The sequence below is a fragment of the Nothobranchius furzeri genome, chromosome 6, assembly GCF_043380555.1.
Source record: "Nothobranchius furzeri strain GRZ-AD chromosome 6, NfurGRZ-RIMD1, whole genome shotgun sequence".
In the NCBI taxonomy this organism is placed as follows: Eukaryota; Metazoa; Chordata; class Actinopteri; order Cyprinodontiformes; family Nothobranchiidae; genus Nothobranchius; species Nothobranchius furzeri.
The window spans coordinates 39,931,933-39,947,034 of NC_091746.1; the positions used below are offsets into that span (position 1 = coordinate 39,931,933).

The window sequence follows — 15,102 nt, forward strand, 5'->3', positions numbered from 1 at the left end:
CTAGAATTCATTCTGACAAAGAAAGCAATTACAACAATAAAAACATGTTATAAAAGTTATTTAAAAAATAACCTTTACACAGAAACATGCTTCAAAGTGTCAGAAATACGTCTTTAAAGTCTAATTCCTGTAGTTCTACTCAAGCAAGTGCACAAATCAGAATAGGGACTAAGCAGCAGAAGAATTAATAACTGCAAGCATAACTATCTCTGAATTTTATAAATATTGTTGTCAGAAAACCATTTAGTATCCTTGAAGAGGAGAGTTTGGAGACAGAATGTCTGCTAGATGTGACAATCTTTAAAGGTCATTATTTTTGTGATTATTTTGGCTGTTCTCTGAGAAAAATAAAAGAAGAAATTATTATCAGTGTTTTGAAAACTCTAGGAAACTTATCCTAGAAGATTCTAAGAATCAACAAAGGCTCAATCCCAATACTGGCACTTGCACACTTGCGCCCTTCAATTGCACAATCCCAGTCAGGGATGCAAGTGCGTAGGGTGTATAGATACTCAAGTGTGGAATTGATACGGACTTGGGCGAAGTGCAGATCAAGGGTGCAAAAGGGGCGTGATCAACTTCCGCACTTGAGAATCGGGACATGCTTCGCACTCACACCCCTGGCAAGGATTGCACAATTGAAGGGCACAAGTGTGGAAGTGTGTGTATTAGGATTGTGCCAGCCACTACGTCCCTTCTTGCTCATTTTAACAAGTAGAAAACCTGTCAACCCCCGAGCTGGCTGAAAAGGAGATCTGTGTCGTTGTAACCTTTCCTGCAACGTGATAAGACACAGACTGTTTTGTGTTCCTCTAATTGTTTAATTCTTACATATTGCACCTTCAAAACAAAAAATTACCCTTAAAAAATCAAAGTCTATATGAATGTCTTGTGTGCATTTATTAGATGATGATTATATATATATATATATATATATATATATATATATATATATATATATATATATATATATATATATATATATATGGCCTCAAGCAATTTTGGCAAGCAGAAGTCAGCTTGTTGCTCTATATGGGGCACAAGGTACTGAGCTTCGTTTCTAGAAGTTTGATGTGAATAAAAACACACTTTTGTATTCCGAAAAATATTTGTTATCTGAACCGTACCTGCTAGACGTTTTAAAATCATTTAAAAACCACTTGTGTTCGGTCTCGTGTTGTAAGAACGTGTTATATATCTCTTGCACCTTCGGACTCTTTGTCAGTGGCATTGCGCATGCTCAGTAATAGTTCTCCTTCATCGCGCCCTGTCTACAGTCAGCGCTAAGCTAGGCTAGCTGTCAATCTCCTCAGCAGCATCACGCCAGGGACGCTTCAGGCTTTGCCGACTCCCATTGCAAATACCTTCGCTGCTCTGGTGAGGGACGTTTATAACACTGATAAAGCTCATCAAGTAATAATAATTGTCTTATAATAATTTAATGCGCTCGTGTCCAAGGTTAGCTGCATTCTTAGCTTGCATGTTTTAGCGATTTAGCTAACGGCGTGTCCTTCCTATAATGATGTTGAGCCTTGTACGGCACAGTGTAATCCCTAAATGACGTGGTTCTCGTGTTTTGAGTAAACTACAACTTTAGTCACGCATTCAGCTCCGTGTTAGTTTCTCCATGAACATCAAGCTTAGCTGGTGCAACTCCCAAAAAAACCCACACCTAGTACACCCCGGCCCATCTGCTGTCCTTTGTCCCACATGGAACAACCACGAGACTTCCATGGGTCGTTTATGCGTTAATAATCAGCTGCCTAAGCATCATCATTACTAACTTTCTTGAATGTTAGCCTTTTAGTTCTAAGCATAGATCCCAGTTTTCCTGTGAATCCAAGTTTTCTCCAGACAGAGCCGAACTAAAGGTCGTCAGCCCTGAAGCTGCAGTTCGTTTCTGAGGACAGATGCTCTTTTAATGATTGAATGTATTTGTAGATGAGACAGGCCAGTTTACTCTTTGGGGTGTCTAATTTATTGATTTTGTGAGGACTTGTCTTTGATGAAATATTTTCCAATTAGGTGAACTCTGACATGTCACTCGTGTATATTTCTTAACAGTCGTGTGTGCGTGCTTTGGGTATGAAATGTTTTGTCTTTGTGCAGTTTTACTTGAGTTAAATGTGAAATCTGTGATTTAAACATTGTAAACACCTCATCTTATCCAGCACAATGGCTGTCCCTCCATCATACTCAGACCTCGGCAAAGCTGCCAAGGACATCTTCAGCAAGGGCTACGGTGAGCACTGTTTGAATTTCATAATGGAGTTGTACCTGTTAGGATTCATTTCTCCATTATTTCTTTACATTTGATTGTAAAAATCTATCAGTGCTTGTCATTTAGCACCTCTGGCCACTGTGGTTTAGTTCACCAAGAGCTTTGGTCTGCAGGGTTAATCCAATCATGTGAAATTCCACTAAGAAAATTTTGTTTTGTAAATCCTTCTTGAGTGGGAAGACTTCTCATCTTTTCATGTCTGCTGTTAATATGAACACAATTTCTTTGAATTGCAAACAGGCAACATGTTGCCTTGTTTTACTGATGCTGAAAAGTTCCAGAAAAATATGTTCAAGTCAACTACAAATCAGCTTACATTTGAACGTGAGACGTGTAATCACAAGATCTCACCTGATCTGGTCACACGATGGGTTCTGAACGACTCTCGATCACAACTTAAAGTCTGTGAAATTGGATTTACTGACAAAGTTGTGTTTGTCAATATAAGTTAGTATTGATTACTTTTGATAAGAATATAGGTGACTCCTAAAGTTGATCGGTTGTAGATTTATGAATAATTACTTTGTGAAAGTTTTGTTAAAATCCATCCGGTGGTTCATGAGCTAGAATGTGAATAGAACGACCAGGTCAGACATTTACGTCTTACCTTTGAGGCAAAAATCTCACGTCATGTGTTTAGTGTTGTGAATATAAATCCAATTTATTCATAAACCACTATTAAAAAAACAACGTGTCCCAAAGAGCCGTACTGTAAGAACAGGAATAAAAAAAAGAAATAATACAGTGGCAGCAACATTATCAACGACTAACGGCTTCAGTGGCCAGAGAAAGAAAGGGAGTCTTCATGTGAGATTTAAACGCAGGAAGCGATTCGGCCTGTTTTACATTTGTAAGCAGCTTGTTTCACAAGCTGGGACCAATCATCGAAAAGGCTCTGCTTTAACATTTTATCTGAGGAACCACAAGTAGTCCACGTTCAGCTGACCAAAGAGGCTGCACAGGCACATGCAACTTTTGACAGGTAGAGCAGGGCAAGGCCATTTTGGCATTTAAAAACATAATATTTTTAAATCAATTCGGTACCTGGCCAGACGCCAGTGAAGGGCCGATAGGACCGCTGAGATATGGTCGTACCTGCGAGCACCAGTTAAAACATGTGCTGCAGCATTCTGGACCAGCTGCAGGTGTATAATCAAAGACTGGTGCCCACGCACAGGGCTTTACAGTAGTTCAGTCTGGTCATCACAAATGCATGGATAAGAATTTCAAAATGTTTTTATCTTTGCTAGCCGCCTCAGGTGAAAAAAGCTAGCACTCACCACCGAGCTTACATGTTTATCAAAACACAAATGCCTTTCCGTTTTAAGAGTAGAGACAGTGGGCTTAAGAAACTGGGTTATTTGCCCCAAACCCAGTACCAGCTGCATGTCTAGGGGCAATTTGTAAAACCTCAGTTTTGGTTTCATAGAAATACAGAAAGTTTGCAGACATCCGTGATTTCACCGCAGCTGTACAATTCAGTCATTTTGCTGCACAGATATTTTTTAAATGGAAGTAAGTAAAAGGTGTGGCACGCTCATTTAATTAATACATTAGTAGTGGTCTCTAGTAGGAATGAATGCCTTGTAAGCCGTACTCTGGGGGAAATGCTCAGATGCGCCTGAATCGGGAAGTACAAGTCAGCTGGAGAAGAAAGTAGCTGCATGTAGTTTCTTAGCTTCAGACTATTTTCATGTTTAGCCCGCATGAAAAACTGAGAGTGACCGATTATAATCAGAAATAATCATTTTCAGTGTTCCACACCTTTAATGATAAGGTTGACATTTTGGGGGGACTTTTATTCTTGGTGATTTTTCTGTTCTAGGAGGTATCAGCATCTGTCGTCTTTAGCTTAGCTTGGTATAACAACCAGGCAGAGCTGAGCCTGCCATGTCAGATAGTTAAAAACTACCTAGCATAGCAGTTTAGGGGCCAATCACCCTGAACTATGAATAATGTTATAATAACAAGTTCTCCTGTTTGCATCCAAAGTTGTCAAAAGTGTGTTTTGAATCCAACAGGCTTTGGTCTTGTGAAGCTGGACCTGAAGACCAAATCTCAAAGTGGAGTGGTGAGAACATCTTCTGTTTTACCTCCTCCTGCTGCTCTGATCCCTGCACACGCCTTTATCCTCTTTTGAGCGCAGCCGCCAACCGAGGTTGGGACGCTGAGCTTTTAGGGGTCAGGGGTGTCGGACACACGCTGCTTTGCGTTTTCTGTTTGGGTTGTAGAGAAACCCGGCGGGCCGACAGCAGCTGAGTGTCTGTGGCCCGTCTGTCTGTCTCTCTGCCTGTCCCTCCTAACTGCTGCTCTGTCTCCATGCTGCCGCTCCGGACTGATCATGCTCTAATGTAGATGGTAAGATCGGCGTTGACGCAGAGGCGATGCTCCATGACCGTCTGTCGTGTTTATTCACCTCACTCTCTGCTGTTTAATTTTGGTTTTGGTTCTTGTTAAGTTGTTTGTTTTTGTTTGTGTAAGTTCTTTTGTTTACTGTAGATTTTATTTTTACATGGAAACTGTTGGACTTTTTAACAATCCATCATTCCTAGTTGTTCTTGACTGAATAAGCTTCAGTTTTTAAAATAGAGGAAGATGTCAGAGGTTGTTTTCAGGACGTCTGTGGGCACACGAATATCTGCAAATGAATACATTTTTATTTTTGACAGAAACATTTAAGCGAGCGAATGGTTCAGAGTTTAGCAGCTTTGTTTGTTTTTTCTGTCAGCATCCACTTTATCGTCTCATCGTTCGTTTAGGGCCCTCCCCTTTATCTGTTGCATAACGAAGCTTGTTGCAACTTTGCACCGAATGGCTCTGAAACCTGTTCGTGGCTCCGTCAGTAATGGCGTTAACATTAACATAGCTTGTGATGTTGCCCACAGCTGACCGTGTAGCCCGTGACATTCAGTCACCGCCGCTCATTTCAGCTGCATTTTAATACAGCAGGAGCAGAAAGTTCAGAAACACATTAAAGGTACTAAATCCTGCTATTTTAAATCTTTGAGAACAAAGGTAAGCACAGTATATGATCAAATATTACCGTTGGCACTATTGAGATGTTATTTATCTTAAATACGACTTGTTTTGTCAGCCTGAATTTATACCCGGAAATAAAACTTTCAGTGAAACTCCGACGACGACGACAAAATGTGTCTACAACAGCGCTAATGGCTATGATAGTCCAGAGGTTAAAACATCTGCCTATAACTCAGTTTTCCATATGCTAACGTGGGTTCGACTTCCGGTGGTGTCGGCAGCAATTTGTGTAGCCAGCAGAATCATATTTCATGTTTTTAGTTGAAACGCATGGCTCCATGGATTCATCATTTATCATAAATGTTGAACATGCTGGACTGAGTCTAATGTCCTTTATTTGATCCATCAGGAGAAAAATCTGACTTGGACCCAGTTAAAAGTTGAGAATAAGATATGATTCAGAAAGTTGGGAGCCGCGGGTGTTGTACCGATCTGTCGTGGTGGTGAGAGAGCGGAGTCAGAAGGCAAAGCTCTCGATTCACCGGCCACTTTACGTTCCTACCCTCACCTATGGTCACGAGCTTTGGGTAGTGACCAAAAAAATGACATCGCGGATACAAGCGGTCGAAATGTGTTTTCTCCGCAGGGTGGCTGGGTGAGAAGCTCGGTCATCCGGGAGGGGCTCGGAGTAGACCCGCTGCTCCTCCACATCGAGAGGAGCCAGTTGAGGTGACTTGGGCTTCTAGTTAGGATGCCTCCTGGACGCCTCCCTGGTGAGGTTTTCCGGGCACGACCAACCGGAAGAAGGCCTAAAGGGAGACCCAGGACACGTTGGAGAGACTATGTCTCACGGCTGTTCAGGGAACGCCTTAAAATTCCCCTGGAATAGTTGGTCCAAGTGGCTGGGGAGAGGGAAGTCTGAGCCTCCCTACTTAGGCTTCTGCCCCCGCGACCCAACCCCGAAAAGGCGGACGATAATGGATGGATGGATGGATGGAAAGTCGAGAGCTGATTTCTTCCTTATTACAGGCTGTTGAAGTTAATATGAACCCATTTAAACCCTGTCTAAACACGAGTCCTCTCACCTGATCTCCTGCTACTGCACTATCACTGTGAATGTCTCCATATCGGAGTCAGTGATTTGTAAACTAAACAGTAATGTGTAGAACAACTAACACCAAGCTGTTCTCAGCCTACTGAAGGAGACAAAGTTTGCACTGATGTGTGTGGCTGGAGAACGTTACACTCTGGGGACACGGTCATAAGCCTTCTCCAGATCCGCAAAGCTCATGTGGACTGGATGAAGTCCCCTTTACCAGAACCGAGCTCAGGATGGGCAGCCTTTTGCCTTGACTGACTGAGACACCGGAGGACAGGAAAGACACACAAGGAAGACAGCCAGAGCCGACTAAGCTTTTGCATCAAAAACTGGAGATCTAATCAAAAGTAAAAGAGTAACCCAAAGGGGTTAGCATGAAGGCAACTGGACTTCTTTGGTTTCTTGAAGATGCTTCACTTCTTATCCGAGGAGCTTTGTCAAAAAGAAAAGTAAAAGAAGAATTAATTGTGGTACCTGCCCTGTTGTGCATTCTTTTTATACACCAGTTAAAACCCGTTCTGCGTTAAATAACAGTGCCTACAAACATGCAATACACCCACTAAAACCAGTCAAACTGACCCAGGTCGTAGCAGGTTACATCCATCATTAGCTCTCAGGAGCTAAGCTAACAACGCTGCAGGCTTAGTTCAACACGTTCTGTAATAAATAGGTCGGCTTGCTTATTTATTTGTTTATTGAATGAATCTCTGAAGTCATCCCAGCACAGAGCTGGGTTGTCCACCATCGGTTTGACATCAGTCTAGTCCCTTCCATCAGTTCAGAGAAGTTAGGGGACGTGTCTCATAAACGCCCACGTGGAAGACACGTGTCTCTTCACCTGTCTCACTGTGTGCATAAAGATCAGTTTCTCTGCTCAGGTTGATAAACAAACCTCTAGGATTTAAAGAAATGTGTTATTATTTAATAGTGATTTATATAAATACAGTTAATAGAAATAATTAGGAATCATTTCCTTCTTCAAATTCTAAATAATCAGTTTTCCTTTAGCTAATCCTAAATCAGCTGCTGCTGGAGAAGAAGCAACTCGTTTAATGAATAGATTATTCTTGGCTCAGATACGCGGAGTGTGAAACTTCACGTCTTCACTAAGATATCTGACAGCATCTTATAATTGTGCTCTGATGATGACTAGGGTTGGTTGGTGTCATTGTTATGTCATTGTCACATGGTCAGGTTCAGTAATAAACGTGAATCTCTATTGTTTTCTTTGATAATTTTACGGTTTAATTGTGTCACGTTAATGTTTTTGTCTTTTTATTTTCTCCATCTCACGTGTCTTTGGCGCCTTGCATGTATTCATGTTTTCAGATGTGACTGATATGATCCAGTCCCAGTGTTCAACTCCATCTCTCTCCTCCTTTTGTTTTATTTTTATATTTCTGCAGTAACAACAGACTTTGTTAACGTTTACCTTTCTGCCCCGTCTTACTGCTCTGCAGGAGTTCAACACAGCCGGCTCCAGCAACATCGACACAGGGAAGGCGTCCGGCAACCTGGAGACCAAATACAAGATGAAGGAACTGGGCCTGACCATCAGCCAGAAGTGGAATACAGACAACACACTGACTACTGAGGTCACCGTGGAGGACCAGGTGTGTGTGTGTGTGTGTGTGTGTGTGTGTGTGTGTGTGTGTGTGTGTGTGTGTGTGTGTGTGGACAATCTCATTTTCACCAATGTCTCGCTGCTGTTAATGTGTTGACACGGTTACCTTTACCTGCAGCTCGCTCAGGGGATGAAGGTGGGCCTGGACACATCCTTTGTACCAAACACAGGGTGAGTCAATTTCAAGTGTGTGTGCATGCGTGTGTGTGGTTGTGCATGTGTTTGCGTGTGTGTGTGGTGGTGGTGGTGGGGGTGGGGTGGGGTGGGGTGGGGGGGGGTGGGGGGTCCAGGGGTCCAGGAACTGAAGAGATGTTTAATTCATCACCGTTAATTCATCAAGTCCAGTTCTGCTGCAGATTGAATTGTTTGGAGGGCAGGTCTATAATTTAATCCCACATTTCTTAGTTCATTACAAAACTAAGCAAAGTACATTTGTATGTTTTCAGGGAGGCAAGTTTATCTGTACTGGAGCTCAGCCTCTGAGAGGAAAACCAGGATAAAAAGTGTTTTTGGTTTCTAGATGAGAGTGAATCATGAGGGCCGTCCAAGCAGCTGTTCTGCTGTCTAACGCTGCGATGAAGATGGGGGGTGTTACTAAACTCTTTTGTAGGGATGCACCGAAATGAAAATTCTTGGCCGAAACCAAAACACCGAAAGAAAGTATTATGTCAATAATTAGAACCGTGGTATTTATGTTTATGATGTGTACCAACATCACTAAAATCAAGGCATGGCAATAAATCGATTACAGAACTATGAAAATGTTCATTTAGCACTGACATAACAACAATGCACAATATAAATTAAAACAAAATGTTTCACTTGACCCCAATCCTATACAGTAAATAATAAATTATGAATAAAAATAATAAACATGTACAAGTTTATCAATCAGTCAAACTTTATTTGTATAGCACTTTCATACAAAAGAAAATGCAGCTCAAAGTGCTTTACAGATTAAAATGACCCCACATAACCCACCCCCCATCCCATAACCCATTTGCCAGGCACACACACACAAACACACACACACACACACACACACACACACACACACACACACAAAACCTAAAAAACAACACAAGTAAACACTAGGCTGAGTTCAGATGGGTTGATCGACGGCAGCAGCAGTTGACCGCCCCAGAGGCAGAGGGCCCCACAGAGGAAACACTGGTATGATTAAAATAAGTAAAATGAAAATAAATAAATCATAATATTAATATTAATAATAACAGCTAGTAAGGATAGTAAAATAACTTAAAAAAATGAATAAAGAGACAGTAAAATATAAATGTCTAATACCACTAAAATGAAAATAATAAAATAAATAATTAATAAAACAGGCAATGCAGCTAAAACAGATATCAGGTAAAAGCTAAGCTAAAAAGGTGAGTCTTCAGCCTGCTCTTACAAACATGAACGTTCTCTATGAGAATGACCTGCTGAGGACTGTAAAATTAATCCTTTGAGTGCCAAAGTTGCATTATTGTGTTTAATGAGCTACAGCTACAAATTTAATCCCTCATAAAGTTATTACTTTACCCCAGAAGATTGTGGAGATGTGTAACTTCAATCTTAACAACACTTTTGGGTGGTTTTTATTGAAATTCTAAGAGTTTATAGAGTTTGAAACCTGTGTAGTCATATGCATGTTTTTGTTGCTGCTTCCTCATCTGGCCATTTTCTCCATCTCCATGTTTCCTGACTTTCTGGGTTAATCATCACCTGCAGATTTCCTGAAAACCAACAATAAAAAGCTCTTTGGCTCAGGAAGATGTTTTTCTTCTTGTGAGGGATGAAAAACGTGTATGAATCTCTGTGCAAACAGACATCTGTTGGGCGGATTTAGATCTCTTGGCAGAGTAACTTTGTAGAAAAACTAACATTTTGCTGCTGTTTTCTCCCCAGTAAAAAAAGTGGAAAGATGAAGACGGGTTACAAGCGTGATTATGTGAACCTGGGCTGTGACGTGGACTTTGAGGGGCCTATCATCCACGCTGCCGCCGTGCTGGGCTATGATGGCTGGCTAGCCGGCTACCAGATGGCTTTCGACACGGCCAAATCCAAACTGGCTCAGAACAACTTCGCCCTGGGCTACAAGACCGGGGACTTCCAGCTGCACACCAACGTGTGAGTGTTTCCTTCTGATTCCTCTGAGCTCATCCCCGCTGAAGCTCCCTCTCTGAACAAACCTCCGCTCCATCCATCAGTAACGACGGGACGGAGTTTGGAGGCTCCATCTACCAGAAGGTGAACGATGAGCTAGAGACGGCAGTCACTCTGGCCTGGACCGCCGGCAGCAACAACACCCGCTTCGGAATCGCCGCCAAATACAAGCTGGACAAGGAGTCCTCTCTGTCTGTGAGTCGTCCAGCTTGTCTTTGGTCCTGCAGTCACACAGAGTGTTGTTTCTGTCTCACATCTTCTCACGTTTCGTCCCTCAGGCCAAAGTGAACAATGCCAGCCTGATAGGAGTCGGCTACACCCAGAGCCTCCGGCCAGGTAGGCTGCTGTCCACAACAAGGCTCAGGAACACGTTTTGTTTAGAGACACACACACACAAGCCCACTTTAGGTGTTTATCAGCAGCAAAAGGTTGAGTTGTTCTAAAAATGAAAATTCTGAAGGAACAAAATGATTTTGAAATAAAAACAAGGGCAGGATCTTTCCTCCTATCCTAGCACCGTGAGGAAATGAAAAATGGGAAGAGAATTAGGTGTAACTACGCGTTAGAGACATGTTTAGCGTGGAGGGACGTGATGGTCTGGGACAAGTTAGACCTGCTGTTGTTCAGTGACCTGTGAAATATTTACTTCCTGCTTTTTCAGACTCTTGCAGCTGTATTCCTAAGACCCTGCAGCTAAATGAGAAACCTACCAGTTAAAATCTAAATATCTGGGATCTTAGGGTCCTGCACACACAGACATGGGGGCTTTGACAAATGCAGACTTACTTTTGTTGGTTTATACATTTTCACCAGCGTTTTTATGCAAATCCACGTCCTGGTTCCTGTAAACGGCGATAGTGGTTGTGAGTGGACGAAAAAGCTGCAGCTTTTGAGAACCAGCACCAGACTGCACCATCATCCATGTGGTTTCATATTTGAATATATCTCTCATTTACATGGAAATGACATGACGCTGCTGAGCGCTTCAGTGTGATCTGGACTGAGTGGGTTTCCATGGACAGTGATGAGTGATCTGTTGCAGAAGGCTCTTCGAACGCCCTTGGTTTAGAGACTAGACCGAGAAGCTAACGAGGCCAGTAACGCCATTTGTCTCAAAACGACTTATCAGTGTCCCCTTGTGCGATTATTTAGAAAAAGTGATGCCGTTATTTTCTGAGGAAATCATATGACTGGATTTTTAGAATAAATCTACCAGAATCATCACCAGGTGTGACATTTATGTTTATGTGAAGGATTTCATAATCATTTTTGGTAATAGCAGTTTTTTTTTAGGTTGGACACTTTGTAACTGGCCTTATTGTGACTGGAAGCCACTTTGTATGTTTTGTCACAACTAATCTTTGTTTCTCTAAACTGAGATCGTTCATAGAGTTAATCACAATAAGTAAAGTGTTAAATGTTTATCACCTTTTCACAGAAATTCACCTTTCAAACAGGTATTTTGTTTTGTTTTCATATTTTAGAGTAAGACATTTTAAGCAGATCTATTAACTAATAAAGCTAACACAGCTCTATGAGCTCAAGGAAATCCTATACAGATTTTTTCAATTACACAATTGAATCAAACATCAGCTGTACCATAGGGCTGAGACTGTTAAAGGTTCCATATCATGCTATTGTAAACCTTTGAGAGCAAACGTAGCCACGTTATATGATGAAATGTTACTGATGGCACTATTGAGATGTCACTCATCTTAAGTACGACTTATTTTACTAATTTTAGTCAGCCTGTATTTAAACCCGGAAGTAAAACTCTGCTCACGCCCGCGCAGACAGAACTAGCCTACAACAGTGTGTTAGTGAGACAGGTGCTGTGTTGGCTATGGTGGTCCAGAGCTAAAGCGTCTCAGTTTTGCCACGTGCTGACATGAGTCCGACCAATTTACAGGTGCTGGCCAGTAAATTAGAATATCATCAAAAGGTTGAAAATATTTCAGTAATTCCATTCAAAACGTGAAACTTGTACATTATATTCATGCAATGCACACAGACCAATGTATTTCCGATGTTCATTACGTTTAATTTTGATATTTATAGGTGACAACCAATGAAAACATCAAATCTGGTATCTCAGAAAATTAGAATATTCTAAAGGCCAATGAAAAAATGTTTGTTTCTCTAATGTTGGCCAACTGAAAAGAATGAACATGAAAAGAATGTGCATGTATAGCACTCAATACTTAGTCGGGGCTCCTTTTGCCTCAATAACTGCAGTAATGCGGCGTGGCATGGACTCGATCAGTCTGTGGCACTGCTCAGGTGTTATGAGAGCCCAGGTTGCTCTGATAGTCGTCTTCAGCTCCTCTGCATTGTTGGGTCTAGCGTATTGCATCCTCCGCTTCACAATACCCCATAGATTTTCTATGGGGTTAAGGTCAGGCGAGTTTGCTGGCCAATCAAGGACAGGGATACCATGGTCCTTGAACCAGGTGCTGGTGGTTTTGGCACTGTGTGCAGGTGCCAAGTCCTGTTGAAAGGTGAAGTCTGCATCCCCATAAAGTTGGTCAGCAGCAGGAAGCATGAAGTGCTCTAAAACTTCCTGGTAGACGGCTGCATTGACCCTGGACCTCAGGAAACAGAGTGGGCCAACACCGGCAGATGACATGGCACCCCACACCATCACTGACGGTGGAAACTTTACACTGGACCTCATGCAACGTGGATTCTGTGCTTCTCCGCTCTTCCTCCAGACTCTGGGTCCTTGATTTCCAAAGGAAATGCAGAACTTGCTTTCATCAGAAAACATAACTTTGGACCACTCAGCATCAGTCCAGTCCTTTTTGTCCTTGGCCCAGGCGAGACGCTTCTTGCGCTGTTTCTTGTTCAAGAGTGGCTTGACACATGGAATGCGACACCTGAATCCCATGTCTTTCATGAGTCTCCTCGTGGTGGTTCTTGAAGCGCTGACTCCAGCTGCAGTCCACTCTTTGTGGATCTCCCCCACATTTTTGAATGGGTTTGTCGTCACAATTCTCTGCAGGGTGCGGTTATCCCTAGAGCTTGTACACTTTTTTCTACCACATTTTTTCCGTCCCTTCGCCTGTCTGTTAATGTGCTTGGACACAGAGCTCTGCGAACAGCCAGCTTCTTTAGCAATCACCTTTTGTGTCTTTCCCTCCTTGTGCAAGGTGTCAATGATTGTCTTTTGGACAGCTGTTAAGTCAGAAGTCTTCCCCATGATTGTGGTGCCTTCAAAACAAGACTGAGGGACCTTTTAAAGGCCTTTGCAGGTGTTTTGAGTAAATCAGCTGATTAGAGTGGCAGCAGGTGTCTTCTATATTCAGCCTTTTCAGAATATTCTAATTTTTTGAGATACCAAATTTGGAGTTTTCATTAGTTGTCACTTATGAATATCAAATTTAAATGTAATGAACATTGGAAATACATTGGTCTGTGTGCATTGCATGAATATAATGTACAAGTTTCACGTTTTGAATGGAATTACTGAAATATTTTCAACCTTTTGATGATATTCTAATTTACTGGCCAGCACCTGTATGTAGCAATATGAAGCAAATGTCATGTTTTTATATTTTATTTTTATTGATTATTTTCTGCTAATTTTTTTGTGTCTCTAATGATTTTAGAATTTGGTCGTTTCCGAGCAGCGTTTTAGACGATACTCTGCTCACTTCACGTGGACGCACACTGACTAAATAAACAAAGAAGGTTACAAAAATACATTTTAGTTCTTATATTTTAAACAGTTTACCAATAAATTAGATTATTGATTGAAAACATAATACTGGCATGTGTAGCTAAAATAAGAGAGAAGGTTATTGCAGAGACTGAGATGTAAATCTGCACAAAAGTGCAAAAGCACTAACCACTAGACTACCAAGTCTGCTTCATGACACCAGTCCCCAAAGCCACATGTCCTGTGCTGGACAAAGGAGACGGTTTTCAGACCAGATACTAGCTTCCTGGAGAGGAGCAGGGCTGATTATGAGATTAGTTTACATCTTTACAGGTTTTTCAAAGTAAAACTTAAAATTTGCAGCTGAGACAGGAAAATGCATGAATGCAGCCAAAAAAAGGGTTTAGGTGTATTTTTTCATGAGGAAATAACAATACTGCATGGTAAAAAGCTTAAAAAAAGTTGATTTTCCATAATATGGCCCTTTTCTTCTGAAAGTTTTGACAGCGTTGTTGTTGAACACTTTTTTTTTATTGAATCAGATAGTGTGAGACAACTTTGTGAAGGGTTAGTGAAGCTGTGACGGATTAGAAACAGAAGATAATCTGATATCTGGATAGAAGTAAAAGAGATGTACATAAGGCTGGACAATAAATCGAACATTTATAGTTATCGAAATTTCTGACTCTTATCGTAATAATTGTTCTCATGTCAATAAATCTGATAATAAAAAAATAAAAAGGTGTGTGTAGGTTGGCAGCGTTCATGTCCCTTTAAGAAGCTGTACCACCTTGAGTCATGTAAAAATGTGACTCAGCATAATCCTGTACATGCGACAGCCCCATCTAGTGGACAACTTTTGTTTCTGCGCATACCTGGAGTTATTGTCTATTTATCGTTATCGAGGTGAAATCCTCAATATATCGTGATATTGATTTTGGGCCATATCGCCCAGCCCTAGAAGTACATAATGTACACACTTTCAGTCAGAAGAGCTCAGGTTACTGCGTTGAAACGTGTCAGGGACTGAATACAGGAGTCATTCATCTGCACGGTTAAGCATGTCTCTAGTCGTGTTTTCTGAGACTCGGCTCGTCTTTCTGCAGGTGTTAAGGTCACCCTCTCAGCGCTGATTGATGGGAAGAACTTCAACGCCGGCGGACACAAAGTGGGCATGGGCTTCGAGTTGGAGGCGTAAATAGGAGTCTTCACATCAGCACCACCTGTCATGTAGCTCTTCCTCCTCCTCTCTGGACTCTCCATACACACACACACACACACACACACAAACACAC

At 41.7% G+C, this 15,102-nt stretch overlaps 1 protein-coding gene across 1 annotated transcript; it reads left to right on the forward strand.

The window, feature by feature from the left end:
- Window positions 1-1,236: 1,236 nt before the first annotated feature.
- zgc:56235 (Voltage-dependent anion-selective channel protein 2-like) lies at window positions 1,237-15,102 on the forward strand. Its single transcript, XM_015975555.3, has 9 exons — window positions 1,237-1,377; window positions 2,172-2,242; window positions 4,303-4,352; window positions 7,820-7,972; window positions 8,102-8,154; window positions 9,892-10,113; window positions 10,194-10,344; window positions 10,428-10,485; window positions 14,914-15,102. The coding sequence occupies exons 2-9, from the start codon at window positions 2,176-2,178 to the stop codon at window positions 15,003-15,005; spliced, it is 846 nt and encodes a 281-aa protein (XP_015831041.1). The 5' UTR covers window positions 1,237-1,377; window positions 2,172-2,175; the 3' UTR covers window positions 15,006-15,102.